General features: G+C 41.0%; 1 protein-coding gene across 4 annotated transcripts in view; it reads right to left on the bottom strand.

Moving 5' to 3' along the window:
• EML4 (EMAP like 4) overlaps window positions 1–27,282 on the bottom strand; it is a 94,596-nt gene that overhangs the window by 45,980 nt on the left and 21,334 nt on the right. The window contains exons 3-7 of one of the 4 annotated variants that reach the window (XM_056852568.1): window positions 12,713–12,842; window positions 8,002–8,181; window positions 3,327–3,455; window positions 2,307–2,332; window positions 1,640–1,672 (exon numbers count right to left, since the gene is read on the bottom strand). In XM_056852568.1, coding sequence (XP_056708546.1) covers window positions 1,640–1,672; window positions 2,307–2,332; window positions 3,327–3,455; window positions 8,002–8,181; window positions 12,713–12,842 — 498 coding nt within the window. The remainder of the gene's footprint in view (window positions 1–1,639; window positions 1,673–2,306; window positions 2,333–3,326; window positions 3,456–8,001; window positions 8,182–12,712; window positions 12,843–27,282) is intronic. The other 3 variants (XM_056852569.1, XM_056852570.1, XM_056852571.1) reach the window with 3 other exon arrangements.

Raw genomic sequence — 27,282 nt, 5'->3', positions numbered from 1 at the left:
GGGGGGGGAGGGAATGAAGGTCAAGTTTAGAAGAGGTTTCTCTTATTGTTTTTGTTTCTGTGTTACAGGAGCATGCAATTATGTTTTCAGAAACTAAGCCTTTCTGAATGCTTTGCATTCTGAGATGTAATGGAACTACTGTTCATATTTGGAGGGGTGCAGAGTTGCCTTTATTTGGCTCCTGTGTGCATTTTTGAGGGACTGGATGGCACTGAACAGAGGAGGACTCTGGGTACCACCATCACAGGAAAGTGTCAACAATACATCTCAACACACTGTTTCCTTTTGATTCGAAATTGGGAGATGTATGAACATCATTTCAACATTCGGAACCTAACTAGCTTAAGAATGTTGCTGTTGTGGCAGCTAACAGACAACAAATATAGCAATACAATTAAAAACAAAAAAGACAAAGCAGCGTTAAGAGCAAAACAGCCATCAGCAAGAGCGCCATCAGCAGCTTCTTATCAAACCTAATTCATATTAGTCCCACTTTGAATTTACTATTTGTTCAATTGAAAAAAGACAGTTTCACTTGGGACCACAATAGGGCCACCAGTTCTGAGATGGGAAATTCTTGGAGGTATGAGGGTGGAGCTGGGGGAGGGCAGGTTATGATGCCAGAGTCCACCCTCCAAAGCAGCCATTTTCTCCAGGGGAACTGATCTCTAGAGTCTGAAAATCAGCTGTAATTCCAGGACATCTCCACACCCTTCCTTGACACTGGCAACCCTACAGCAAAACCAATAATGAACCAGAGAGATGGAAGACACTAGAAGTCCATCTAATTTTATTCATTGCTCCATGAGATTGCATATATGTTGCAATAATCTGGACAACAAAATGCCATAAGAGGAGTGCAGGAACAAATAAGGTGCGCCACCAGAAGATGCTTGCAAAGCAGAAAGCTACTGATCCGAGCCAAACAGTTACAGGGGAAATTTCCTAAAGTAGATTTATGAATACGCAACGAAAACAGGATTGTTTTAAAAATGCAAGAACTAAACTATATATATATTGCCATGCACTTGAGCCAACATGCTCCAATTTCAAGCTTCATGCTTCAGAATAATTTGCAGATCAAAGCCAGTAATTCTCAATAATTTCCTCAGCTGACAATAAGCATACAAACGTTCTGTGATTACTTGGCATTCTTTGTCTCTCTCAACAAAACAGCAGCAGCCACAGCCAGACAGCCAGGATTTACTTACAGAAAGAAACTTATCTCTTCTTTTTGATGTATCATAATACGAGGTTATTTTTTAACACCTTTGGTTTCTGTTATTCCATTACAACACATGATTGGTAACCCAGAATACTGAGGACAAGAGGATCTTTTAGTTGGCATTTCAAAATACCATTAGAGGTAACAGTCTGAGTAATATTTCACTCAGGTACATGTCAGGTCCATTCTCAAAAAATGGAAAATTAGATGCATACTAATTAACATTAACTTTTTGGGAGGAGGGCTGCCACACTTCCCAATTCCAACCATGTATTGAGGTTGAACACAAGAATAAATTTTTAGCAGAAATTGAAAAAGCTGAAACTATGACTTCTGAAGTAGCAAAAAGCCAAATAAAAGATCAAAAAGAGCTTTTAACTAGAAAGCAACCAGCTAGTATAGGTTAATCCTTACCTTGGCTGTTCTTTTCTCGGGTTGACATTTTTGCTAGTTATGGGACAGAAATAAAACAACTTACAGGTGTTTCCTGTCCTGGGCGAAGACTAACATTCCAAGTCCGGTCTAGTATTTTGAAAAAGTAAATATGCATATGGGAAACAACCCTAGCACTTCACATGAAAATAAGAAACAATGTATTTTATGAAAGACATAAAACACATGATGGGCAGAATCTTGTACATTGGTATTCATGATAAAAACTCAACAGATTTCAGGACACTTTGGATTCCAGTCAGTTGCCCTGATCCATACCCTGATACGTTCTCTGAGGAGAGCATGTGGACAATGCTTTAAATAAAGATCCAAACCCAACCAAAAAAATGTGCATGCAGAACTGCTTCTTCCATAAAATTGAATATGGAAGTCCTTAGAGTTATAAAGTGTTATGTGTGAAGAGTTTCCAGGCCTCTCACTAACTGATGCTCTTTGTCACTGAAATCAGTGAAAACAAGCCCACTAGACACCATATATTTTAATCACACCAAATATCATATTAAATACAAAACCGGTTTACTACCTAGCATAAATTAGCCACCTAAACATGCTTCAAAAATACATTTAGAAAGAGTAACTGTCTAGCCCAGCATTAAAGTTCTATTTAAAAACAAGTGTTTCCAGTTACCTTGGCTGACAATGACATCTTTGTGCCTGGAAGGAGAAATGCATGACATTATTAATATAAACACAAGTGATGAAAATACTAGTACTGACACGATAAATAGAATAAAACCAGACAACAAAAGTAGTGGTTTAGATAAAATAAGCATGGATAGAAATGTAAGCTTTTAAAAAAGGACTTTTACTTAAAATCCAGTTTTGACTGGTTAAAGAGCTTTAAAGATACACAAGCTGTCAGCTCTGAAAGAGCAACCTGGCTTAATATAAAATGTTAAACTAAAGCAAACATGCAAATACAAGCTTACTCTTACATTCACTAAAGATTGATTGGTTTTTTTATACAAGGAAGGTACCAGAAAAAATATCCAGCAAGGTAATGCTTTGAAAGCAAGCAGTAATGGTGTCCCCAATCCATAGGGTTGCCAGGTCCCTCTTCGCAACCGGCGGGGTTTGGGGGAGGGACTTCAATGCCATAGAGTTCAATTGCCAAAGCGGCCATTTTTCTCCAGGTGAACTGATCTCTATCAGCGGGAAATCAGTTGAATTAGCAGGAGATCTCCTGCTACTACCTGGCAGTTGGCAACCCTACCAATCCAGCTAATTCATTCGGACGGCTCCAATATGCATAGAGCTCACCAATACGGACTGCGCTGCCCACTGAAAATGAGAGGGCAGTGACATACTTATAAACACTATGTGCATAAAGCATTCATGGAGCTTTGGATCTGGGTGAACAGCATATAAAAATACATACAACTGGCAGCCCATTCCTGAGCTGAAAGGGCAAAAGACCACAGAAGGCGAGGAAGGGCCTGCGCCTGTGTCCGAGCCCCCTGCCCTGGCGCCTGAGCCACTCACGCTGCCCAAAGTGGCACAGACGCCGGCGTCGAGAGGTGGACGCCATCCTCCCAGCACTGCCATCATGGCAGTGTGGCCCAGGGACACCGGAATGGGCTGTTAGAGAGGTTTGGTATTAGCCACCCAAGAGAGTATTTTCCACACCAACTAGCAATCAAGTACGTACTTGTCTGCATTCTTGCCACCTTTGGGTATCAGTTTGGATGCTGAAGCTGCCCTCATTAGTTTATTGCGACTATCTTCTGAACTTTCCCACGAGCCATGTGATTTTTCAACAGTTGAGGCTCTCTTTACGCTGAAAAAAACACACAAGTTTTTTTCCTTTATTAGGCCAACATGGCAACCTAAGAGCTGGTGCTGGAAGCACAATGGAGAGACCAAGCAGCAGGAGGAAATAAGTGCCAGGGCATCCTTCAAGCCAAGAAACAAACCAAAAAAAGTCCCAAGAAAGCAGGATTAAAGAAAATGCTCTAACTGAATATGTAAAAAGGGTCATAAAGGGCAACTTTTTTTTTTTTTTTAACTTCTTAACTGCTTCCCAAATGCTCCCATACAGATATTTGGAATGAAATACAATAATGTTAGTTAGTTTTATTGTTACGGTCATAGACCAGCACAACAATAATGCTTCTTTGATGCTGGTCATAGACATGGAGGGAGCGGGGAAAATCCCAGCACAAAGGCCAGAAGTCCTTCTCGCAGCAGGAGCACCAAATCAACTAAGCTGAGCATGTGAGCTCTGAACCAGAAAATCTCAGCTGTGAGTTTAACAGGGTGGCCTCAGGCAAGCCACTATCTGAGTGTCATTTCCTCTCACCTCCACAGCAGTAATGGTAGGGATTTTTTTTTAAAAAAACAACAACTATCGTACTACTATATGAGAAGCATTCTGAACACTCAAAAGAATTATTGAAATGTTAAGTTCTAATTATGTGCTATGGATTGGATCCTGTGGATCCATTCTCCTCATAATGATGCCTTCCTCTAGTGCAAGGAGCCTTCCACAGGTTCAAGAGGCTCAGGAGAAGGCTCCTTGTATCAGGGAAAAGCTCCACCAACAACAAAAGATACAACCCATAAATCTCCCCATACAGATTCTTTCCCCCCCTGTCAAGTTGCAGCCAACTTATGGTGACCCTGTAGCATTTTCTTCTGCGCAGCAACTACTTTCTTGGTGGTCTCCAGTCCAAGTGCTAACCAGAGATGACCCTCTCTCACACTGAGAGACACTGTCCTTCAGTGTTACTACTCTGAAGATGCCTGCCACAGCTGCTGGCGAAACGTCAGGAAAGAAAATTCCAAGACCACGGTTACACAGCCCGGATAACCTACAAGAACCAGAGATGATCCTGTTTAGCTTCTGAGATCTGATGAGATCAGGCTAGCTTGGGCTACCTAGGTCAGGGCTACAGATACTTAGTATGATGTGATACTACCGGCAACACTCTCCTGGTGAATGAGAGGTTTGATTACTCAACATGTTGTCTACATTACTAAAAACCAATAAAAATATTTATTAAAAAAAAAAACATGTTGTCTACATTTACAATCATTTGTGTGTGTGTTAAGTGCCATCAAGTCGCTTCTGACTAATGGCGACCCTATGAATCAATGTCCTCATAAGAACATAAGAAAGGCCGCCCATCAAGTCCAGCAGTCTGTTAACAGTGGCCAACCAGGTGCCTCTAGGAAGCCACAAACAAGGCGACTGCAGCAGCACCATCCTGCCTCCAAAACATCCTATCCTTAACAGCCTTGCTCAGATCTTGCAAATTGAGGCCCGCGGCTTCCTTTATAGAGTCAGTCCAACTCTTTTCCTGCTGCCTTCAACTTTTCCTAGCATGATTGTCTTTTCCAGTGACTTTTGTCTTCTCACAATGTGACCAAAGTACGACAGCCTCAGTTTAGTCAAATTTCAAGTCTTCGCTATTTTCTGCCATTTGAGCACCTCTTAAAAACTTGCTTACATTTTTGCTTGACTAACAGTGCATTCCTAAGGAGAGTTACTCCAGTCTAAGCCCATTGAAATGAACGGGCTTAGACTGGAATAACTCTCCTTAGGAATGCACTGTAAGAAGTGTTACTTTTACTAAAGAAGGTTTTGTTCATGTCATGATCCCTGCAGTTGCCCAATGAGCCTTGCAACTCATCCAGTTAAGAACATTTTTGGAAAGACTTATTTCCACAAGAACTTCAGAAGCTAAAGCAAGGGGGGAAAGTTATAAAGTCAAATGTTAGATGCGGGGAGGGAAGGACCTCTAAACACTTCTTTGCTCACACAGCAGAACAATGATGCATGAAAACCCAAGAACCAAACACTTTTTTACAATAAGATGACAGCAGAACAAGGGCAGGCAAGTTTGGACAAAAAAACAGAGAAAGAATTCATGAGATATTGTTAAACATGCATTAGTTAGAGCTGCGTCAAATGTCATGAACTTGCTTCACAGAAAACATGTTCACCCGGGGGGGGGGGGGGGAATGAGAACTGGCCACAGAAAAATCACACATGACAATAAGAGATGCAATTTTTTTGCTGTGCATAAAACACTAATTGGCTGTGCCATCTACAGCATGCAGATAAAGACATGTGGATTGTCACATGTGATGTTATTTACAGGGTTTCCATGTAGGAAATTCATAACATTTGAAGCAGCTATAAAGGCTCCTCCCCCCCAACCAAGTGTGAATTCATTGAAATGATGCAACTATCTTCTTGTGCTGCAGTGTCTAAGGATGGCTAGCATCTGTAGTTTAAATTATCGAAGTTGTCCACTGATGATAGATGACACATTTTACTATGCCACTAACCAATATTGTAAAAATAATTAAGAATCTCATTCATTATTGATTTTAAAGCTTCTTCCATTAAAAAAAGAAGAATCCATTAAAATAATTTAAAAATATTTAAACCTGTCTCCCAGTTACTCTACTTTCATTGAATGCCAATGCAATTGATGAGAACTTCTACAGTCTGGAAGGCATTTGGCCCAACTAATTCTAATGGTTGGCTTCATCCGATGCAGGCTTACATTTGACTCAATTACATGATAGCAATATTGGATATAGTTTAAAAGGTAATCTTCCTGAATTCTTTATGAGGAGAGGCAGGATATACATTTTTATAAAACAATTAAATGTTGCACTGGGGTTATTTTCAGATGAAGCTTTATGATTGAAGTTTTCAGTTTATATGGGTAATCATTTTCCCTGAAGCCTTGAGAAGTCTGACACCAACTGCATAGGTATTTATTTGCAAACTTTATAGTACTCATTCACAAAGAGGTGTGCACCACAACTGTGAGGTCACTGGGAATTCTGCCAACTATTTCTCTGCTCGACCCACCCCACCCCACCCCCTTCCCTGGCAAGACATGGCGAAAGTTCTTGAGCTTCATAAGACTGTTTACTGTGTAATGAATCGCAGGAAACAAAATGGTTGGCAAAAGCTTTGGTCCAGAGATGCCTGCACGTAAGAGGGTGTTAATACTGTGTGAGGGGAAAAGTGCAGGCAGTGGAACAAAACTCAGATGTGGATTTACATCTAATTCCAACAAAAGCTGGGAAAGGTGTGCTTTCACCTGGCCAGTGCATAGGTCACTAGCAACCAGATTTGAACTCACAGTACTGCCCATCTGACTGCACTGCCTGGTGAGTCAGCATCAGTAACTGCCTAATGCACTTGAGGGCAGATCTCACATTTAAACAGATACAGCAGAATCCACCTGCTGCGTCTGTAGGTCTATTGCTCTTTTAAGATGCATGTTTACATTATTGCTTGCATTGGAATACTTCACTGGATCGAAGCCCACTGCTTTCTAGAATTGCTTGATGTGGGAGGAGGAAAGTTAATCCTGTTGTGAAAAATTTACCCTCAGCTGGAATGGTAAAGTAGGGGACAGAACAAGAAGTGCAAGCAAGGACCCCATGCAAAGGCTGGGGAAAGGTGACAATCCAAGCACCCTTCACACTGAACAGCATTCTAAGAAGCAAGGAGCTGAAATTCAGGATTACCAAAGAGACCAAGCTGAGTCAAGAGCTATTAGTATGCACAGCCCATCACCACACATACACACAGAGAGAGATCTGGGCAGGAAGGTTATATTATTGGTTGTGTATGTTTACAGAGTGTATTGAATACATTTAGAATCTCGTGTTGCTACTTTGGTAAGAGATTGGAATGTAGTGAATAACCTCACGTAGAAGAGTAGATTTTTATACCCCGCTTTTCTCTACCTTAAGGAGTCTCAGAGCGGCTTACAATCACCTTCCTTTCCCCTCCCCACAACAGACACCTTGTGAGGCAGGTGTAGGCTGAGAGAGTTCGGAGATAACTGTGACTAGCCCAAGGTCACCCAGCAGGCTTCATGTGGAGGGGAATCACACCTGGTTCTCCAGATTATAGTCTGCCGTTGTTAACCATTATACCACCAGAATGGATTCTGCCTTTACAAAGAAGCTTTGTGTGGGGTGGGGTGTGTTCATGTAGGCCCAGCCCAAAAAGGAACCCCTCATTGCAGGTGCGTTGCGGCCAATGCACTGCCTTCCCAGGAATGTCCCTTTCCCCTAGATGATGTCACACTAGATGATGACTCCCTAGTAGGGAGTCAGGGCACAGGACTTAATGAGAGTGGCTTGGAGAGTGAACAGTCCCTCTTAGGTCCATAGAGATGAATTCCCAAAAACTTGAGAGTTTTCAGGGAGAGGGATGGGCAAGATTCCAACCCATTATGCAGAGTGTTTGAAGAAAAGGTAACACATGCATGCTTTTAACTGGGAACAAAGCTTCTTGTTAGTAGCTGAAACCACTTCCTAGCTCTCTGTTTGGGTATTTAAGAAACCTTTTGCCTGGAGCAGAGCTCTTGACTTCTGGGGTCTGTCTGTGTGTTGGGAGAGTCTGTGCAGAGGGCTGGGGAGAAGGTGAAGGTGATGCTTGAATTTGTGGGTTTTGATCATTAGAGTGAGAATCCTCTTTTTTCTCTCTCTGTCCTTGAAGTTTTTCCTTCTTTTTTTCTGAACCGCTGCAAAAGAAAGTATAAGAAAGGTATAAAAACGTTTAAAAAGAAAAACAAGCAATGGGGAAAAAATGAAAAACAAAACATGATAACACATATGTTTAAAAAAGAGAGAGAAGATGATTAAATGTGTCAGAGTAATTGCTCTTGAAGCCAAATGCGTAATCATTTTCTTCCCCAAATTGTTTTATGTATTAGGAACTTTTGTTTAAACTACTAAAAAAAATGGAGTGTGGCCCCATGGTCGTTATATAGCATTATACTATTTTTTCCTGCAAGCACCAGCCAGTTAACTGAAATTGATGGATTGGACCCTACAGTTCCTTTTGCTGGCCAGAAGAGCTCTTCCACTAATGGAATTTTATTTTATTTTGTGGCAAAGAGTTGAAGAGTTCACAGCATCCAAAGATGTCCTTCCACTAACAAAGGCATTGTAAGAAGTCTTGTTCTAGCGCTTGCCTAAGTTTGCAGAACCCTGATAAGGTAAGTTTGTGTTCTGCTGGCAATTCATAACTTTGGGACTACTGGAAGCATTCCCAGAAGGTGCTGGCAGAACAGATGTTTCACCACCTTCAAGCAGCCTGGCTTTGTCCCGAAACTCCTCCCTGAGGACAAAGGGGCTAAAATACTGAGAGAATTGTTTTACTTGATTCCCTCTCATTTCTGCAGCTTTGCATCCTGTAGTACATTTTGCTCGCAATGCATTCCTGATGCTCAGAGAGGAGTTTGGGGAAAGTTGCAAGAAAAAACTCTTCTGGTGGATCCAACCCACAGGATTGAGGCCCTTTAAAAAAAAAACACAGTTCTTTAAAAAGCCCTAGATTTTTTTCCGATTCCATGCAAATACACTGGATCTTTGGCCTCTGTGCTTACAAGGCACCCTGACACCCATTGCACGTACAAATAATGAGGTTTACTTTATATTGCTTAACTTGTCAGGGCTGCAGTTAACTTTCCACTTTTTCCAGAATCTCTGACAAGGCAACAGAGCGTGGAAAAACAAACTGTAGGAAATGTCTTACCACTAAAGAAAATAACTTTGAAGAGTATTATTATGACAGCTGTATTGGCAGCGTTTACATGCTGGTATTGTGACAGTCTTCACACTAGTTATCCTACAGTAAATCAGATTGCCTGTTTGGCTCCCTGCAACTTTTCTTTCTAAGTTAGGATTCATTTGTCACTGGTGCCATTTGCCTATGCTACAAACAGGACTGCTCATGTTTTGTTTGTGCACTTTTAGTTATATACAAATACTCCTGATTGAGCATCATTTCCATTATCCTACTGTCCTATAGCTGATGGATCTGTTACATTTAGTCAACCAAAAAAAGAAGAGGGGGAGGACTCAACCAAAACAGTTCAGGGAACGTAAGGGTTGAGCTGGAAACTAGAATTTCTTATAAAGTAATATATTTATTAGGTGTACACAAAAAAATGGATTAAAACAGTGGTTTTATATGAAGTCTGTATTCCAGACCCAGTGTTTTAATCCATTTTATTGTGTACACCTAATAAATATATTACTTTATAAGAATTTTTAGTTCCCAGCTCAACCCTTAGGTCCCTTCTGTTACATTTACCACAATATTCCTGACCTGCAAGCCTTACAATATAGGGAGAAAATATGTTAAGCCACCTGTTTCAAAAACCTTGGATAGATTTTGAATTTAAGTTGATAGGTTATTTTCTTCTATTTTCTGAGGCTATTTGGATCCACCAAAGCATTTCTGTGGACAAATTGCCACCTATGAAATCCAAATTTCTCATCTCCCCCCTCCTCCATACACTCCCCTGATACACTGCTCCTGGATGACTGGGAAAATCCTTCCACATTCAGAAAGGTCCAGTAGATCCAAGCCTCCATCCCCCCCGCCTCCAAATAGGGAAGGCAGTAGCTACTGAAAAACCCATGTATGCCTGTTAGGATACAGCTCAGCTCAGCTGAGCTACGCAATGTCAGGATGTGTTGGAGCCATTTTGAAAGATTACTGGTGTCCTGGATAGGGCACAGTATTTGTGGTACCACAAGCCGCAGCAGCACCACTGCTACTGGGCCACAGGGGATGCTAAGACAAAAAACCTCAGTTAAGACTAAACCTTCACCTGGCTTTCCTTTACAGCACCCCCTTTGTTGCCCTTGAGTTTTACTCTTATACCCTACACAGCTCAACCTACCGAGTTGTGTTGCTAGAGTGAAAAAAGGGCAAAAGACAAATGTTATAAATGAAAAACAAAACAAATATAGTAAAATATAAATGACAGTTATATATAGCACAGTATATAATAAAGAACAAACACTTATATAATTTTCTGTTTTCCTACATCACTCTAAACGTGAAGGTTGATTAAATTTTATTTCATAAATGTAAGAACAGAAAAAAGTTCACTAGCATTATGTAATATTCCATAAATTATCCCTGGTTTTTACTCTACTGTATTAGTAAAGGTAAAGGTCCCCTGTGCAAGCACCGGGTCATTATTGACCCATGGGGTGACATCACATCCCGACGTTTACTAGGCAGACTTTCTTTACGGGGTGGTTTGCCAGTGCCTTCTCCAGCCATCTTCCCTTTACCCCCAGCAAGCTGGGTACTCATTTTACCGACCTCTGAAGGATAGAAGGCTGAGTCAACCTTGAGCCGACTACCTGAAACCAACTTCTGTTGGGATTGAACTCAGGTCGTGAGCAGAGCTTGGACTGCAGTACTGCAGCTTACCACTCTGCGCCACGGGGCTCTTACTCTACTATATTACATCTCTTTAACAACCATTTTCTTGTCTATTTTTTAAAAGTTATTATAATTTCATTTTAAAACAGCTTTATTACACTTTGTAAGCTATCTTGGATGTGATAATTGGGAAAGAGGTGGAGAACAAATAAATTAAAATAAGCAAATATGGGTATTCTAGTATTTTATTAGAAAATAAACCAGAGCTATTTAAAATTTAATAGCAATATATGTAAAAGGTTTTTGAGCTTTCATTTTTTTTTTTAAAAGAGTAGATGTCTAGCATTATTCACGGCTGACACATAAGGGGAAAGGTTTCTGCAATGAAGGGAGCTAGAGACATACTATTTTAAAACAATGGAAGCTGGGAATTCAGATAACCCATTACAATTATTTAAAAAAACTGAAAAAATTCTGGTGGTGTGGTGGGAGGGGGTTGGGTCATGAAAACCTGCCACATGGAAGCCCTGTTGTTGCTATGCTGTATGGGCAGCTGAAGCAACAAGGAAACTACACATTCCTGTCCCATTGTGGAAAACACCGATATATAGTCTAAATATGCAATTTCAGTAACCCCATGATTTGAGTACAAGTCAGATCTCAGTTGACCTAGGGTTTTTGTTTCTCATTTTCTAATGAGGTGTACCAAAACCACATGAAAATAAGGATTTTTAAAAGGTTTTCTGTCAGAGTATTTCTTATGATGTAAGACTACTTCTTATGAGTATTTCTAATAACATTGACAGCTTCCTACGTTTGAAAAAATTAAAATACTGGCATGACACATAGATGTATTTAGCCATTTAGTAGGACACTGGAGGTTAAAAGGAGAGGTGGTGGTTTGTTGCCACAGAGACCATTTTCCCTTCCTCCCTATAGTCTCATTTTATCTGAGGCATCTAACTGGACAGCTGGTAACATGGAGCCAAAATCTACGGGGAAGGACTGGCAAGCGACTGGTAAAAACTACGGCTGGCACTCCATGTTATTACTATATAACATTATTGCTATATTGCAATCCTAAGCAGAATTCTTTATGCCCTTCTAAGGCCACTGATTTCAACAGATCTGAAGCCAATGGGCTTAGGAGGCTGTAAGGAGTTCTGTTTAGGATTGCACTATAAATCTGCATACCGAAACCCATTGTTTATTTCTTATATTTCTGTATGTGGGTTTTTTCAAGGGTGGGGGGAGAAATTTTTTCCCCAATTAAAAACAATAAAATAATTTACAAAAAGCTGTAACAAAACAAGAGCCTCTGAAAACTGTTTCTTGTCTTAATCACATTATTACATAATAATTAAGTGTCACTGGGTTGCCCTCGTGGGGTTTTCAAGGCAGGAGATGAGCAAAGTTGGTTTGCCATTGCCTTCCTTTGCATAGAAACCCCGGTCTTCTTTCATGGTTTCCCATCCAAGTTTTAACCACGGCCAACCCTGCTTTACTTCTGAGCTGTGATGCACTTGGGCTAGTCTGGGCTATTCAGGCTGCTCACTCATGTAAAGATGCATTTAAATACACACATTCATGTGTACATACATATAGACACAGATTGGGGCTTTATTAAAATAGTCATAAATCCTTAACATGCGTACATCTACAAAATTTTACTGGGCCTGGGATAGCCCACATTGGGAAACTTTGTATGTTCCAGGAAACACAATCAAACCCTTAAAGAAGTCAGCTGGATTTGCTTGTCCTCTGCTTAGCTTAGTGGGTAAACTTTTCTGTCACCAAAGTAACCTAGACAAGTCATGTTTTGGAGAAAAATTATGTTTTTTTATAATTTTTTTAAAAAGATATACCTTTTAGCAGCAGATGAGAGTGTTTCTTTCCTGGCTATTGGTACAGCAGGACTATGGCTAGTTTTCCTGTTTCCTGTACTTCCATTGGTGATGCACGACATGGAGATGGCTTCACGGAGGCCTGGCTGACCTACAAGAAATGCAACAAGATTGTAGTTTGTGGCAGCCTTCAAAACATCCATAGGGCATTCAAACTGACATTTATCACACTGGGGGATTGCTTTCAATAGAACAGCAGCAAAGATAAAAAGGCTACACATCTGGAAAGTCTGTGGCCAGCTTGTCAGTCACAACTGCAGTTGAGAATATTCCAACTAAAACAGTTCTTTGAAGTTTAAAAAATATCAATAAAACCACCATTTGGAATAACAGTTATAATTTGGAATCTTTTTTGTTTTGTAGGAGAACAATGTTTTTCAAAACGTAATAAAACATGATAATTTATTTTGTTTTAACAGCTTTTCATTATGCTTAAAACTGTGAATAGCTACAGTACTTCAAAAACAAGGCAGAATACCACCACACAATCCTGTTCATACAAAATCTGTTAATAAAACAAATATTAACCATAATAACATAGGATGTCCATATTACCTTTTTTGGATGTGAAAAATGGAGAGCTTAGTTTTTCCAAAAACCTTCAAATACAATATATTGGGGGATATAAAAAGAGCATTCAGTTGCCAGATATCATTGAATGAACAGAGAATTTATGTTGCTGGATCAGACCTAAGTGCATCTTTATACAGCATTACATCTCAATGGCGGACTGAATAGACTTCACCTAGGAAAAGTTGAAGGCAGCAGGAAAAGAGTAACACCCAACATGAGATGGATTGACTCTATAAAGGAAGCCATGGCCCTCAGTTTGCAAGAGCTGAGCAAGGCTGTTAACGATAGGACTTTTTGGAGGACATTGATTCATAGGGTTGCCAAGCGTCCGAAGCAACTTGACCACACTTAACACACACACAAGCAACAGATGCCAGATATTTACATTTTCTCTCTTGCTCAAGTAACTTGTTTCACAAACTATTTTCATATTTGTAACTACTGACCAGCAGATGGCTATTTTGCCTGCTGCTGTAAACAGTCCTTTAAGAAACCAAGCCACCATCCATCAAATTTTCCTAACATACACTTCATCAAGGTGGCAACTGCAATATTTTTGAGGTTGGTCTCATGACAACAAATGCAAAATAAGCTATGCAGGGTACTGGTATTTTGTATTTAGCATTCACTCTGACCTGGATGGCCTCAGTTACCCCAATCTCGCCATACAACAGAAGCTAAGCAGGGTCATCACGGTTAGTTCTTGAATGAGAGACAACCAAGGAAGTCCAGGGCTGCTTCACAGAGGCAGGCAATGGTTAACCACCTCTGTTCATGTCTTGCTTGAAAACCCCTACAGGGCCTTCATCAGTCAGCAACTTGGTACCACTTTTCACCACCACATTTAGCATGCACCCTCTTTTCTTATGGAAACCATGTTATCTATCCTTTACCACATTACTAAAAGATAAACAAAAAAAATCTAAAATATCACTGGAGAAATGTAGCTTTCTGGTGCACACTCAGAAATTCAGCAGTGCTTGAGGAGTGATTATGTACTGGGGTGGCCATCCTCTCTTCAGTATCAAAAGAGGTGTCTCTCATGTTCTGAGGGTTCAGGAAGGTTTGGCTTGGTGTTACTGAATACTATTAGCAAAATGAACTTGGTAGAACCTTCCTATTGAGCGTGAAGTTGGAAATTATATCTCAGCTTTTCATCTGCACTTGACCTGTAAGTGAACTTTCTTTCATTCTGCATTATCGTAATAGATCAATACCTCAGAGACTGCCATAGAAACAATTACGTGGAGACAAGGAAGGAAGAAACAAAACTGCAACTCCTCTAAATTTCCTCTCACATAAAAAAGATCCTACGAACAAGGTATATTCACATTTCATGTGGAAATATAAATTAAGAGCTAATATTGGCACAAACATTTATTGAACAATTTAAAAAGCAATATATATGGTTTTGATGACAATAAGAGTAAGGGGGTACCAGCATTTCCCTTTGTATCTTTACTAAGGTCTTAAGCATTCTCTTTCACAAATGAATAAAAGATCATGTCACAGAGAAGTTTCATAGATTTGGACTATAATTTCCCTGAAAATGTCTAAATTGGCTTTCAGTGTAAAATAAACATCCATCTTCAGTTCCTGAGTGGAAAGAAAGTTATTTGGGACAAGTATTTTTGGGTCAACAGAACTAAAAAGAGAAAGATAGTTTTGGGTTAACAAGGAATACAAAACAAAATTGTATATATCAAGAGGAGATTTATTTTTTAATGTTCTGTTCACTCAAGATGGGGAGCCTATCCATCAATATTAATGATTGACTGGCCATGTGGTGGAGTCAAACTTACCGTAGTCGCACTCATCACTTTCAGGGGTCATTAAAAAACAACTAACTTGCTTTGCTAGCAGCTTGGAACTTGGCTAGATGAAACAACCTGAACACAGGAATGTTTCTGTGCATCCTATACATGCATCTGCCAATTCATCACACTGTATGTCAAATACCAACATAAACAGACTGAAACGTTTCAGCCTGAATAGCACTCAGCTTTATCTTTTGGCTCAGAACATGAGTCAGATACGAGCTGAATGTAAAATTCAGAGACCCTGTGTATGGGTGATGAGGATTAAAGCCAAACTGTTGGAGATCAAAGTGGTAAAAATGCCTTTCACGGATAATGGATTCCATTTCCATTCTGATAATTTTCACAGAATAATATCTTCAAACTTCAAGAGAGACATTTCATTAAAAGACTGAAGTATTCATGTGTGCGAATGAAAGATAACACAAACAAAGCCCTGTGTAAACCTCTGTGTTTTGCTTAGAGGAACAGAGATCAGAAATGGCCTATATTAGTAAAATTGGAGGAAAATGAAAGCAAATTTTGTGCCAACAACATTTCATTAAAGATGGTCTATAAAGTATGTTGCTTTTAGAATCTTTTCGAAACCCTAACGTGCCGCAGCAATTAGCTGAGAAATATTTCATTAGAACAGCATTTTTTTACATACGTCAATATATCTAATTCTCAATGTGGCCAATCATTGGATACTTAAAAATGGAGATTGGGGCCATGCACAGATAAGGTAGATCTTTCTACAAACCTAAGAAAAAGCCCTAGGTGTGGAGGGAAATCTGAAATCTAAAAGAAGATCTAAACTTTCCAAAACAGCACTTGTACCTTTAAGCAGCACTTGTACAAGCACTTGTACCTTGAAGCAGCACTTTAAGAAACCAATGCCCTCTGCAGTGGCCATTGTGGAGGTTGCTAGGAAACAACAGTATTGCCTGCCTTCAAGCCATTGTCTCTGTCAGTAAAAGACAGAGTTGACGGGCAGAGCCCTTTCCAGACCTGTTCTGGCCTTTCAGAGAGAACCAATGATAGAGATCACTGCGACGTAGCAGGTTGTCTGGAAAGACACAATCCTTTAAAGAACTGCTTGCAGCTGTGATGGGGAAAAAACAAAACACCATCTACAAATCGGTGAAAAACAGATATAGCTGCTAAATGCACCTTGATAGAGGATGCACTCATGCCTTTATTCTTAAGGGAAAGAAGGTAATCTAAGATCAAGGGCAGAGGGCAAGATGAGGGGCTTTAGCCCTTAATAGTGGATCACTGAGGACCACTCTGGGAATGGAGAAACAAACAGTCTGAGACTGCACAATAGAGATGAAGACCCTCAAAAACCAATTCTGTAACGGCCTTAGGTGCAATCTGGCCAAAGGGATAACTGCTGTAGTAGATGCTGTTAAGCCCAGTAAAGTCTGGATGTGTAAGGCAGACTGGTATCTATTGGACTGAAATTTGGCCACCATCCAAGTCTAAGCTTGCCCCACTAAATTGGACTGAACTTCTAGATTGTAACTTGGATTTCTTCCAAATAACTAAGAGGCCTAATCTTTGAACCAAATACAATACAAACTCCAGGTGGTTGACAAGTTCTTCTTGGATAGGGGCAGTAATGAGCCAATCATCCAAATAACAGAAAATTGTGTAACCTTAAGCATGTAAATAAGCGGTAATCACTGCCATACATTTAGGCTAAATCAAAGGGGAGAACAGTATACTGAAATAGCTGGCCCCCAGACTGAAAACGATGGTATTTCCTATGGTCAGAGTGAACGTGTGTGTGTGTAAAGTGCCGTCAAGTTGCAGCCGACTTATGGCGACCCCTTTTTTTTGGGGGGGGGGTTTCATGGCAAGTGACTAACAGAGGTGGTTTGGCAGTGCCTTCCTCTGCACAGCAACCCTGGTATTCCTTGGTGGTCTCCCATCCAAATACTAACCAGGGCTGACCCTGCTTAGCTTCTGAGATCTGACGTGATCAGGCTAGCCTGGGCCATCCAGGTCAGGGCGTGAATAGAGATGTGAAAATAAGCATCCTTGAGATCTAAACTACAAGCTGCCAATTAAACTTTAATAACTGCACTTGTGGAAGCAGGATCATGTGAAATTTTTTAGCAGTTAGAAATTTGTTCAACTTTTGGAGATCCAGGACAGAAACCCCCATTTTTTTAGAAACAGCAAACAAGTAGAAACCCTAGTCAACAACATCATTGAAAATTAACTCAACTGCAATCTTAGCAACGAAATCTACCAAAAAATCAGTGAGCTTTGAATCAAGGATTGAGTTACCAGGTTGTAGAAGGGCTAGTGGAGGTAACTTTGAGAACTCCAATGGATACCCCTCCTCGATAATACACAAAACCCATGTGTTTGTGGTAATTTTCCCTCCATGCTGGGAGGTGAAGGGCCAGCCTGTCTAGAAATCCAGTCAAAGGGTTGAGAGTATTGTTCTCTAGTCAAAAGGTAGACTTTTGCCCCTGGTTCTTAGGCAACTGTGGTTATGATGACCTGGATTTGGGCCTTGAAGACCTTCGCTTTCCCTGATTCTGTGATGGTAGGTAGGGACACTGCTATCCATAGAAAGTAGAAGAGTAACCCTGCCTGTTGTTGGAATTGGTCTCTAGGCCTAGCTCAGCGTCCGGCACTGCACACCTAGACCATTGTTTTCCCACGTAGATACTGCCAGAGGAAGAGAAAGCTGAAGACAGGGGAGCGGATAAAAGTAAGTTGTCTAGTAGGAGGCAAGGAGAGAAGGAAACAGGAAAAGAGGAGAAATTATGGGGGCTTTCCAGGGAAGAGATAGTAAGGGAGAGGAAAATTAGATGCTCCCAGCAAGTCCTTGGAGGTTCCCTGCTTGTACAATCATATTTCCATGCTAGAGATGTACAGCACCATTTGCTACAGTACAGAATGTGTTATTTGTACAGAAAGAACAGACAGCAATTTGCTAAGGGTTGTAAAAATTATATTGCTATTTCACAGTCTGAGCTCAGAAATCTTACACTCTCCCACCTTTGCTCCCAAACAAAAGTCAAGATAAGAGTGGTAGCCTTCTACACACCCTTCTGGGTGGTATTGTGTGTGGCCTTGAAGGATAATTGGTGAGTATATTTCAGATTTACAGAGACAGTAGATAGGGATCAGCAAATTTCACTTCAACTACAAAATTTGTTACCAGCTGCCCTTCACAACATGTAACACATTTTATAAATATTAAGCTGCATACTATTACTGCAAGCTTACAGTTTATTCACTGCTCCTCATATAAATACACTTGCCAATACATTCAAAGGCATTTTTATACAAGAAACAATCTCCAAATTGCTTAGGAAACAAATTCAGGCATTTTGTTTGTTTTGCAGTAAATGGAAATGACAGTGGAGAGGGAATCTGTTTTTAAAATTTTCTACGAAACATCCAAAGCACATGGAGCCCACAGATCTCTCTGTGGAGATGCGAAATGTCATACTTAGGTGATTGCACAGGAAGCATAAAGGGAAGCGCCCCAAGGCATGTCCACTCCTTTCCTTCTGAGAAAGCATCTCAGGCAACTCCTACCAACAATACCGGTATGTAAGGAAAAAAGGGCATCTAGAACAATTAAGAGTGGCTTCTGCTTTATTTTACTTGGAAGGAGCCTACATATATCTGCATCGAACTACTCTATTCGGGAAATGAGAATATCACTTGAGTCATTTGGGATCACATAATCCCAAACAAAATGAACGATTTATTTTTCTACAGTTGATAAGGTGGATCTAATAATTCTCCAAGGAGACTTTGTCAAGCTTAAGCTGGAGAAAAGCTCCTCAGAGGCTAGTTGGATCCATGCTATTAACTCTTAAACAACAACAACAACAAACTGAAAGACTTCAAACTTTGCTCAGTGTAATGACAGGATATGATCTACTCTGATATTACAGGAAACCCTCTACAGGAAAGAAATAGCATGAAGTGGCCACAGACGCATCAAGGTAAAACTGATTTCTATCTATAATTCTCCTGTAAGACAATTCTGTCCAGCTGTACCAGACATTCACGTCTCCCAGACAATGTTATAACATTCCTATACTTTCCTACATAGAGAGAAAAACTACAAAGAGTACTTCCATTCGGGATTTCACCAGAACCAAATTTTAATCTTTGCTTCCATTCAGTAAGAGGAGATGGTATATTTATCTCTCTTTAAAGGCACTCAGCTAGGAAGTGGATTCCTCAGTGAGAGCCATAGCCTTCATCTTAGCCCTCGGTTACATATTTAATCCAAACTGCCTAATTCATGCCACTGTGTTCTATAGACATGTCTTTACACTCTGGCTTGGGGATTTGTGTTACATATATTTTGTTAGTATGAGATCCTAATGAATTTTTCAGGCCCCAGCTGTGAAACCATCTATCTTGTTGGCAGACTCAAACTAGACTATCTATGCCTTTCCTCTTCTCTGCTAGTTAAGGTTTTTTTTTTTAATACTATGCAAATGTCAACTGGTGTAATCAATTAAAGAAACACCAATATGCCTTGATTATCAATTGTTACCCAGATCTGCTATTGACTTCTGAGCTTTATAACTTCTTTGTGATTAATGACTTTCTATTTTAAATTAACAAAAACATATTTTAAGGAACGAAACATCTCCTAAGGAAAATTAAGATATTTATTTTCTTCTCATGAAAGATCAAAAGCCATGTTACTTGCATACTATGAAAACATGAAGCTGCCTTATACAGTGTTGGACCATTGGTCTATCAAGGTTATAGCACTGTCTATTCTGACTAGCAGCAGCCCTCTGCTAGGGCAAAGATTAAGATACAAGTGCTAGGATAGCATAGGGCATAGCAGTTTGCAGCTTTCTTTCCGGTATTGGGTATATCAACGATTTTGCCCCCAGAAAACAAGGCATTTTTACTTTTATATTCCATAATTACACAATACAATTTTCTATGCTAATTTATAAATGACACATTTTATGTTGTCAAAACAGTAAAATAAGTTAAGGTTAGATAGGAAAGGGAGTATTACATATATTTCAGTTTCTCCCTAAATTTCAATTGTTAACCATCTATTGTAAAGCTCATAGAACAACGGTAGAAATTTACAATGGGAATGTGGCTTCAGCACAGATAAATGGAATTCAGATCTTTAGAAGTCAGGGCTATAATTCTTATCTTGTTCATTCCAATAATAAAATATGGTCAAACTATTAGTAAATCTGCCTATTGCATATTGCACACTCAATTCAACAAAGTCTAATTCAACAAAGACAAGAAGTACTCATTACATTTTACTTCCTGATTGCTATAGTCAATGTTAAGTCATAAATTAGTCACCCCATTGAAATTACTCATCTCCACATCTAGGGTAACATGGGCATATATGAAACTGCCATGGGTAAGTAGGTGTGTGTAAAGTGCTGTCAAGTCTCAGCTGAATTTGAGCGAGGCCATGGGGTTTTCAAGGTAGGTGAGACACAGAGATGGTTTGCCTTCTTCTGCAAATTCTTCCTTCGTGGTCTCCTATCCAAGTAACGACGCTGCTTAGCTTCCAAGATTTTATGAGATTGGGCTATATTATAAGATTCCACATCTGCAAGGGTAAGTAGATGGTACAAAAAAGGAAATATGTGCAGAAGACCAGACTTAAAAGGCCTGCCAAGAATTCAACTTCCAATTTCATCTTGTAGTAAATCCAGAATACTGAAGGCACACCTAAATAATTGTCATATAAGCCACTCTGTTATTACCAACACAAGGAATGAACCAGTGTTCACAACACAGCAGAATATATGCTCTGCAGTAACCTCTGTTACATCATACCATGCCAGAAATTTTGTTAGTCTTTAAGGTGCTACTGGACTCCTACTCTTTTCTATCACACCCTTTAGTGAGGGTGCCTGTGAAGAGAAGCTATAAAAACTAATGGCTTCCACCCCTCCATTGTAGTTACCAGACTGGGACAGAGAGACCATGTATACCGTATATACCCATGTATAAGCCGACCCGCATATAAGCCGAGGTGCCTAATTTCTCCCCAAAAATGGGGAAAAATTAGGCACCCGTATATAAGCCGAGGGTCGGCTTATAACCCCTCCCCCCCCCGCAGGCTTACCTGACAGGGCTCTCCAGCGGCGAGGGTCCGGCGGCAGCGCGGCCCGGGGGGGCCTGGGCAGCCTTCCTGCGGCTGCAGGAGGCTGCCCCAGGCCGCTCCCGGCGGGAGGAAGCGGCGGCGAGGCCCAGAGGGACCCGGAGCAGCCTTCCTGCGGCTGCAGGAGGCTGCCCAAGGCCCCTCCCGCCCGGGAAAAATGGCGGGGGGGGGGGGCGGGAAGGGCCAGGGCAGCCTTCCTGCAGCCGCAGGATGGCTGCCCAAGGCCCCTCCCGCCTGAAAAAAATGGCGGGGGGGGCAGGGGGGCCTTGGGCAGCCTCCTGCAGCCGCAGGATGGCTGCTCAAGGCTCCTCCCGCCTGAAAAAAATGGCGGCGGGGGCAGAGGGGCCTTGGGCAGCCATACTGCGGCTGCAGGAGGCTGCCCAAGGCCCCTCCCGCCCGGGAAAAATGGCGGGGGGGGGCCTTGGGCAGCCTCCTGCAGCCGCAGGATGGCTGCCCAAGGCCCCTCCCGCCCGAAAAAAATGGCGGGGGAGCGGCAGGGCTTTGGGCAGCCATCCTGCGGCTGCAGGAGGCTTCCCATGCCCCCTCCCGCCCGGGAAAAATGGCGGGGGGGGGCGGGAAGGGCCAGGGCAGCCTTCCTGCAGCCGCAGGATGGCTGCCCATGGCCCCTCCCGCCTGGGAAAAATGGCGGCGGGGGCCGGGGGGGCCGGGGCAGCCATCCTGCAGCTGCAGGAAGGCTGCCCCTGGCCGCACCCGGCGGCAGGAAGCGGCACGGGCCCGGCGGCGGCGACGCGGTAAGTTTCCCTCCTCCCCCCTCCCTCCTCCCTCCCTCCCCCGTATTGACTCGAGTATAAGCCGAGGCCGGCTTTTTCAGCCCATTTTTGGGGCTGAAAAACTCGGCTTATACGCGAGTATATACGGTATATATAAGCCCATCTACTAACTCTGGTTGGGCTATTTGTAATGAGTCTGGAATATGTCAAAGGTACCCTACACATAACCAATACTTAAGACACATTTTTTTAAAACAAAAGCCTGAATACTACTATTCAAAGATTGTAAACCACATCAAAAATTGGTTCTAGACAAAGCATATTAATAAAAAGGTTAAAACAGATTAATTAAAATTATTTCAGCACAAGAAAAGCAAGACAAAACTCAACCCTGACAAAACACTCTTCAAAAACAGAATTTTGAGTCCTCGGCATTAATTGAGACAGCAGGATTTGAAACATTAGGTACAAATGAGGAAATAAAACTGAGTGTGGTTCTTCATTAGCACCCTCTACCACCCTAGCTTAGTTCTTTATAGAACAGATTCATCACTCAGCCACTGAAAATGAAGAAGTGAACAGAAAATGTATGTTTCTAGTCTCTATATGTGATGCATTTTGAACTTCTAACCTTCTGGTTACAGATTTGGTTAGAGCAAGGACTTTAGCCACTAAACTAAGCCAAACTGACAGCTTGAACAATGGGATGGCCAGAACAACCAGATCCCCAATGTGGTCTTGGCATCATTTGGACATTGCCCTAGTCCAAGACCTGGCATGATGGCACCTAAACCATACTGAACCATATTGGGATCCAGAAGCTTTTCTTCCATTTAAAAACTTGCATTCCAGAGGGCTCTAGGCTATATTAATTTACATTGTTTAAAAATAATTTAGCCAATCAACAGTCTCCAATAACAGAAACAGACCATGAAGCCTTCTCTCCAAGAGACGGTGCAAATCAGATGACTGGCTATGTTAAGAAGCAGGCAGCAGAAGCAGACAGACATTCAAGCAGAATACACACTTTGACAGGGTACAAATGGGCACAGATTCCATGTTCACTCCTTAGCTTCCTGTGTGATTCCTATAAGATAATATCTGGCCACAAATGCAAAGAGATTTCAAGGAGATGGACATTGCTCTGGCCCTCCCACAGCTCTTGCCACCGTACCTTTACTTCGAATTTAAAAACAGAGGTTACTAGATGAGAACCTCACACGTCAAAAGGTAAACTTGGTTCCCCTCCTGTAAGCTTGGCCTTCTGATGCATTTCCTTCATTCTTACAAACCCAGGAACCACAAAATATGCAACATTATAATCAAGGGACCAAAAAGTCTACAGCTGACAGCAGATTACAGAACGCAGTGAGCGCAAACTAAAGCTTAACGAATCCAAGGACAAGAACAGCAGCAGCGTACAGGTCACAGATCTGCTAACGAACTCAACATAACTGAAAGTGAACAAGCTCCAAAAATGTTCTGTGGTAAATACAGACGATCCAATCACAAGTTTTCTTGCTACCATTTGGTGCTTGTGAAGAAATGCTGCTACCACATGACTCGGGGACTAAACCATCTGTAAAAACTGCGGCCTACTTACAATGGGCTGAACAATATTCCATGTACAGCTGCTGGTACGCTAGACCAAGACCAACCTCGGCACCTCAGTGATTCGCCAAACAGCAAACTGCAGCTCCTCCTTCCTTTTAACTGCTCTGTCAGAAAATCCTCCTCTTTTTCTCTTTTAAGTGTATTTTCGGTTTAGGGGAGAGACGTGGCTCAACAGCAGAACAGATACTCGGGTTGCAGACCGTCCCATGTTCAATCCCTAACTAAAGGATCTCAGGCAACAGGTGCTGGGAAAACTCTTTTTTTAAATTGTGGAACTCCCTGCCCCAGGATGTGGTGATGGCTGCCAGCTTGGAGGGCTTTAAGAGGGGAGTGGACATATTCATGGAGGAGAGGGGTATTCATGGCTATTAGTTAGAATGGATACTAGTAATGCTGCATACCTATTCTCTCTAGTATCAGAGGAGCATGCCTGTTATTTTGGGTGCGGTGGAGCACAGGCAGGATGCTGCTGCTGTAGTCGTCTTGTTTGTGGCTTCCTAGAGGCACCTGGTTGGCCACTGTGTGAACAGACTGCTGGACTTGATGGGCCTTGGACTGATCCAGCAGGGCCTTTCTTATGTTCTAACTGAGACCCCAGAGAGCTGCAGCCAGTTGGAGTAGACTAAGCTAAAAGGACTAATGGCTCAGTATAAAGCATGTCCACCAAATTTAAACCAGCTTCATTCACATTTGTTCATAAACAGTTGTAAAAATTAAAACTGACCTTGAATCTTCACATATCTACACTGGTCAAGTTGGGGGGATGGTTTGACAGTACCATCAATTAAAGTGCTTAAATCTGCAAGGCTGTTTAATTGAGACAAATTTTTCTTTTCAGTTGAAATATTTGTGTTTCCATCACTGGTGCCTAATTTTGTAACTGTTATTTGGCATTGGTATTAAAATGGCTAGTGACTTGGCATAGTCCATAACGCTATTGTAGTGTGTTTGTATTTTGTATGTATATAAACAAATAGCCTATGATTTGTTGTAAAAGTGATTTAAAAACTTCACTTGGTGTTATACCTTGTTTAGTTTTCAGGGTTAACGTGAATTAAGAATTCCAAGATATGATTACCTGCTAGAGTATTAGTGAATATATTCAACTGTATCTGGGTATTAAAGAGTTACTATGTACTTGCGGTGTTTCAAAACTGCTATGAATATTGTTGAACATAAGCCAAATATTTTCTATTCAGAAATTAAAACAATAAGTTGGCTGAAATTATGACACAATTCAGAAAATGTGTTTGAGGAAGTAAGATGATACTATAAGAGGTTTCGTGACAAGTGCATGAAGCAGGATTGTGTTTATAAAAACAAGTTTTGTTGCTTTAAGAGCTATTAGCAGCATTCTGATGGCTTATTATTGGCAGCAGCTTATACAGAAGTACTTATTCCAAGTACAAAAGCATAATAAATGTTTGGGCCGTTAATAAGAACAATGCCAGCTAATCCTGGAGTCTTTCCTAGGAATCAGCTATAGTACAAAGGGGCTATAGCCTGTTTTGCAGTGTGGAGACAGTGAGAACACATTGTTTGCACAAGACCATGTACTAATTATTCAGTTTATCCTTCACGTAATTTGCTTATTGCATGACTATTGTACATTTGCAAAGTTGCTAATGGTGACCACTAATGTAACTACCATACCCCAGTATGTCCCTCCTCTGGCAATTTCTGGTAGATGGTAGAGAGAAGTGCTCAGTTCAGACATCACATCAAATGGCGGTTTGTTCTGCCAACAATTTGGCAAGTCATAGCTTAGAGTGGCTTGTCTGCTCAGAGCTTCCATTGTGACAGTACAACTGGCTCCACACAGAAAGCTATTTCCATAACCACAGCTTATCAGTTCAGACATTGTGACAAATCGTGGATACCACAAACTATGACTTGCAGCTTCACTTCAAATAATGACTTCTAGTTTTGGTCTGCTGGCTAAAGCAAACAGTGATGTTTAACCCTGGTTTGGTGTGATGTCTCAGTTGAGTCAAAAAGAACCGACAAGTTAGTTCACAGTGGTTAAAAACCAGAAGTACTATCTGGCTAAGTGGCTAATACAATTCCTTCTCAGCCCTCAGACTTTTTACACTCTTAGCTGTGCTCATAGGAAGTTATATTTTCAACAGCTCTCTCTAGGAATTCTTATTTATTTATTTACTTACTTTTGATATTTATATCCTGCTTTTCTTCTGAATAGGAACTGAAAGCAACTTACTTTTTCTGTTTGCAGTTTTCTTTTTACACAGCTGGATTCTTTCTTTAATCTGGATATTTCTTGAATACATATCCCTCTTATTACCGATTTTAGAGCGTCCCATACTATATGCATTGGCATTCCTTCTGTTATATTTTATTTGAGAAAGTTTTGTAATCCTTCTTGTAATCTTTTCTTGGATTCTAATTTAGTTAATAAAATAGTATTAAATTTCCATGAATATGTGGTTGATTGTTGTCCTAGAATATTAAAATCGGCCCATAACGGTGCATTGTCTGATAATTTCTTAATCTCAATTTCTGCTCTCACAATACTTTGCATTAGATTTGTTGATGTTAGAATGAAATCTATTCTGGAGTATGTATTGTGCCTGTATGAATAATATGTGAAGTCCCTCTCCTGTGGATTGTCTATTCTCCATGCATCAATGAGGTCATATTCCTGTAATATTTTTGTCAATTTATTTTCCCCATTTTTCTTTTTTGTTTTTCTCCCCCCTTTTTCATCTATACTGTCTATATGGGTCCAATTTAGATCACCCCCTATTATAAGTTCTCCTTGTTTAAATTTTTCTAAGTTTTTAAATGTATTCCTTAAGAATTTGATTTGTTTTGTATTGGGTGCATAAATAGAGGCAAATGTAAGTGTTTTATTGGCATATTGTCTCCTCAAAAAAATGTAACGCCCTTGTGGGTCTCTAGCTAGTTTCTCTTTTTGAAATGGGAAAGATGCAGAGAAAATGATTGCCACCCCTGAAAGCAACTTACAACATTGATCTCTCCGCCTCCATTTTATTGTCATAATCATTGTCCTAAGAAGCAGTTCCTGAGGGGTCCAAAAAGTTTATGCTCAGAGAAACAGGAGTCCTGTGCCCAAAATGTCATGGGCTCCTGCTGTAAAGAGGAGGAAACTGGGCAATGTTCCCCTCTTTCCATCAGTGGAAACTATTGTGGAAGAATTAGAGGAGCCTATATATTGCCTGATTTCTCCCTTTTCCTCATACCCTCTTGCATTTTGTTCATGAGGCTCCTGAGACTCCAAGCATCAGTTTTTCAGACCGCCTGCAAGAGGAAAGGGGGGGGGGTCTGCACATGTGAGCTGCTAAGATCCAACTCATGGTCTATTTCACAAAGCAGCAAAGTGCAAGTGAATATTCTCCATACTGCCACTGCTAGCCCTCACACTTAACCCAGTTAAACCAAAATACAGATTCAGCAAGGAGAGTTAATTTAATTCCACCAAAATGCACAACTGAAGAATGCCACAAGCCGAAGGATTCAAATTGGTTATTTGTGGGGGGAAGCAACTGCATATATACCAGGCGTGACATAGAAACAGGTCTAAAGTCTGCCAAAGTCTATCTCCTGCTCCTTAATGTGGGAGGGGAAATGACTAGGTGATAAGCCTTTGCTTTGAGTTGTAAATACTCAGAGAGTGACATGTGGGAG

The sequence above is a fragment of the Euleptes europaea genome, chromosome 7 (genome assembly GCF_029931775.1).
Source record: "Euleptes europaea isolate rEulEur1 chromosome 7, rEulEur1.hap1, whole genome shotgun sequence".
NCBI lineage: Eukaryota > Metazoa > Chordata > Lepidosauria > Squamata > Sphaerodactylidae > Euleptes > Euleptes europaea.
Note: the sequence above shows the minus strand (reverse complement) of the source record. Positions and strands in the feature narration are given on the sequence as shown.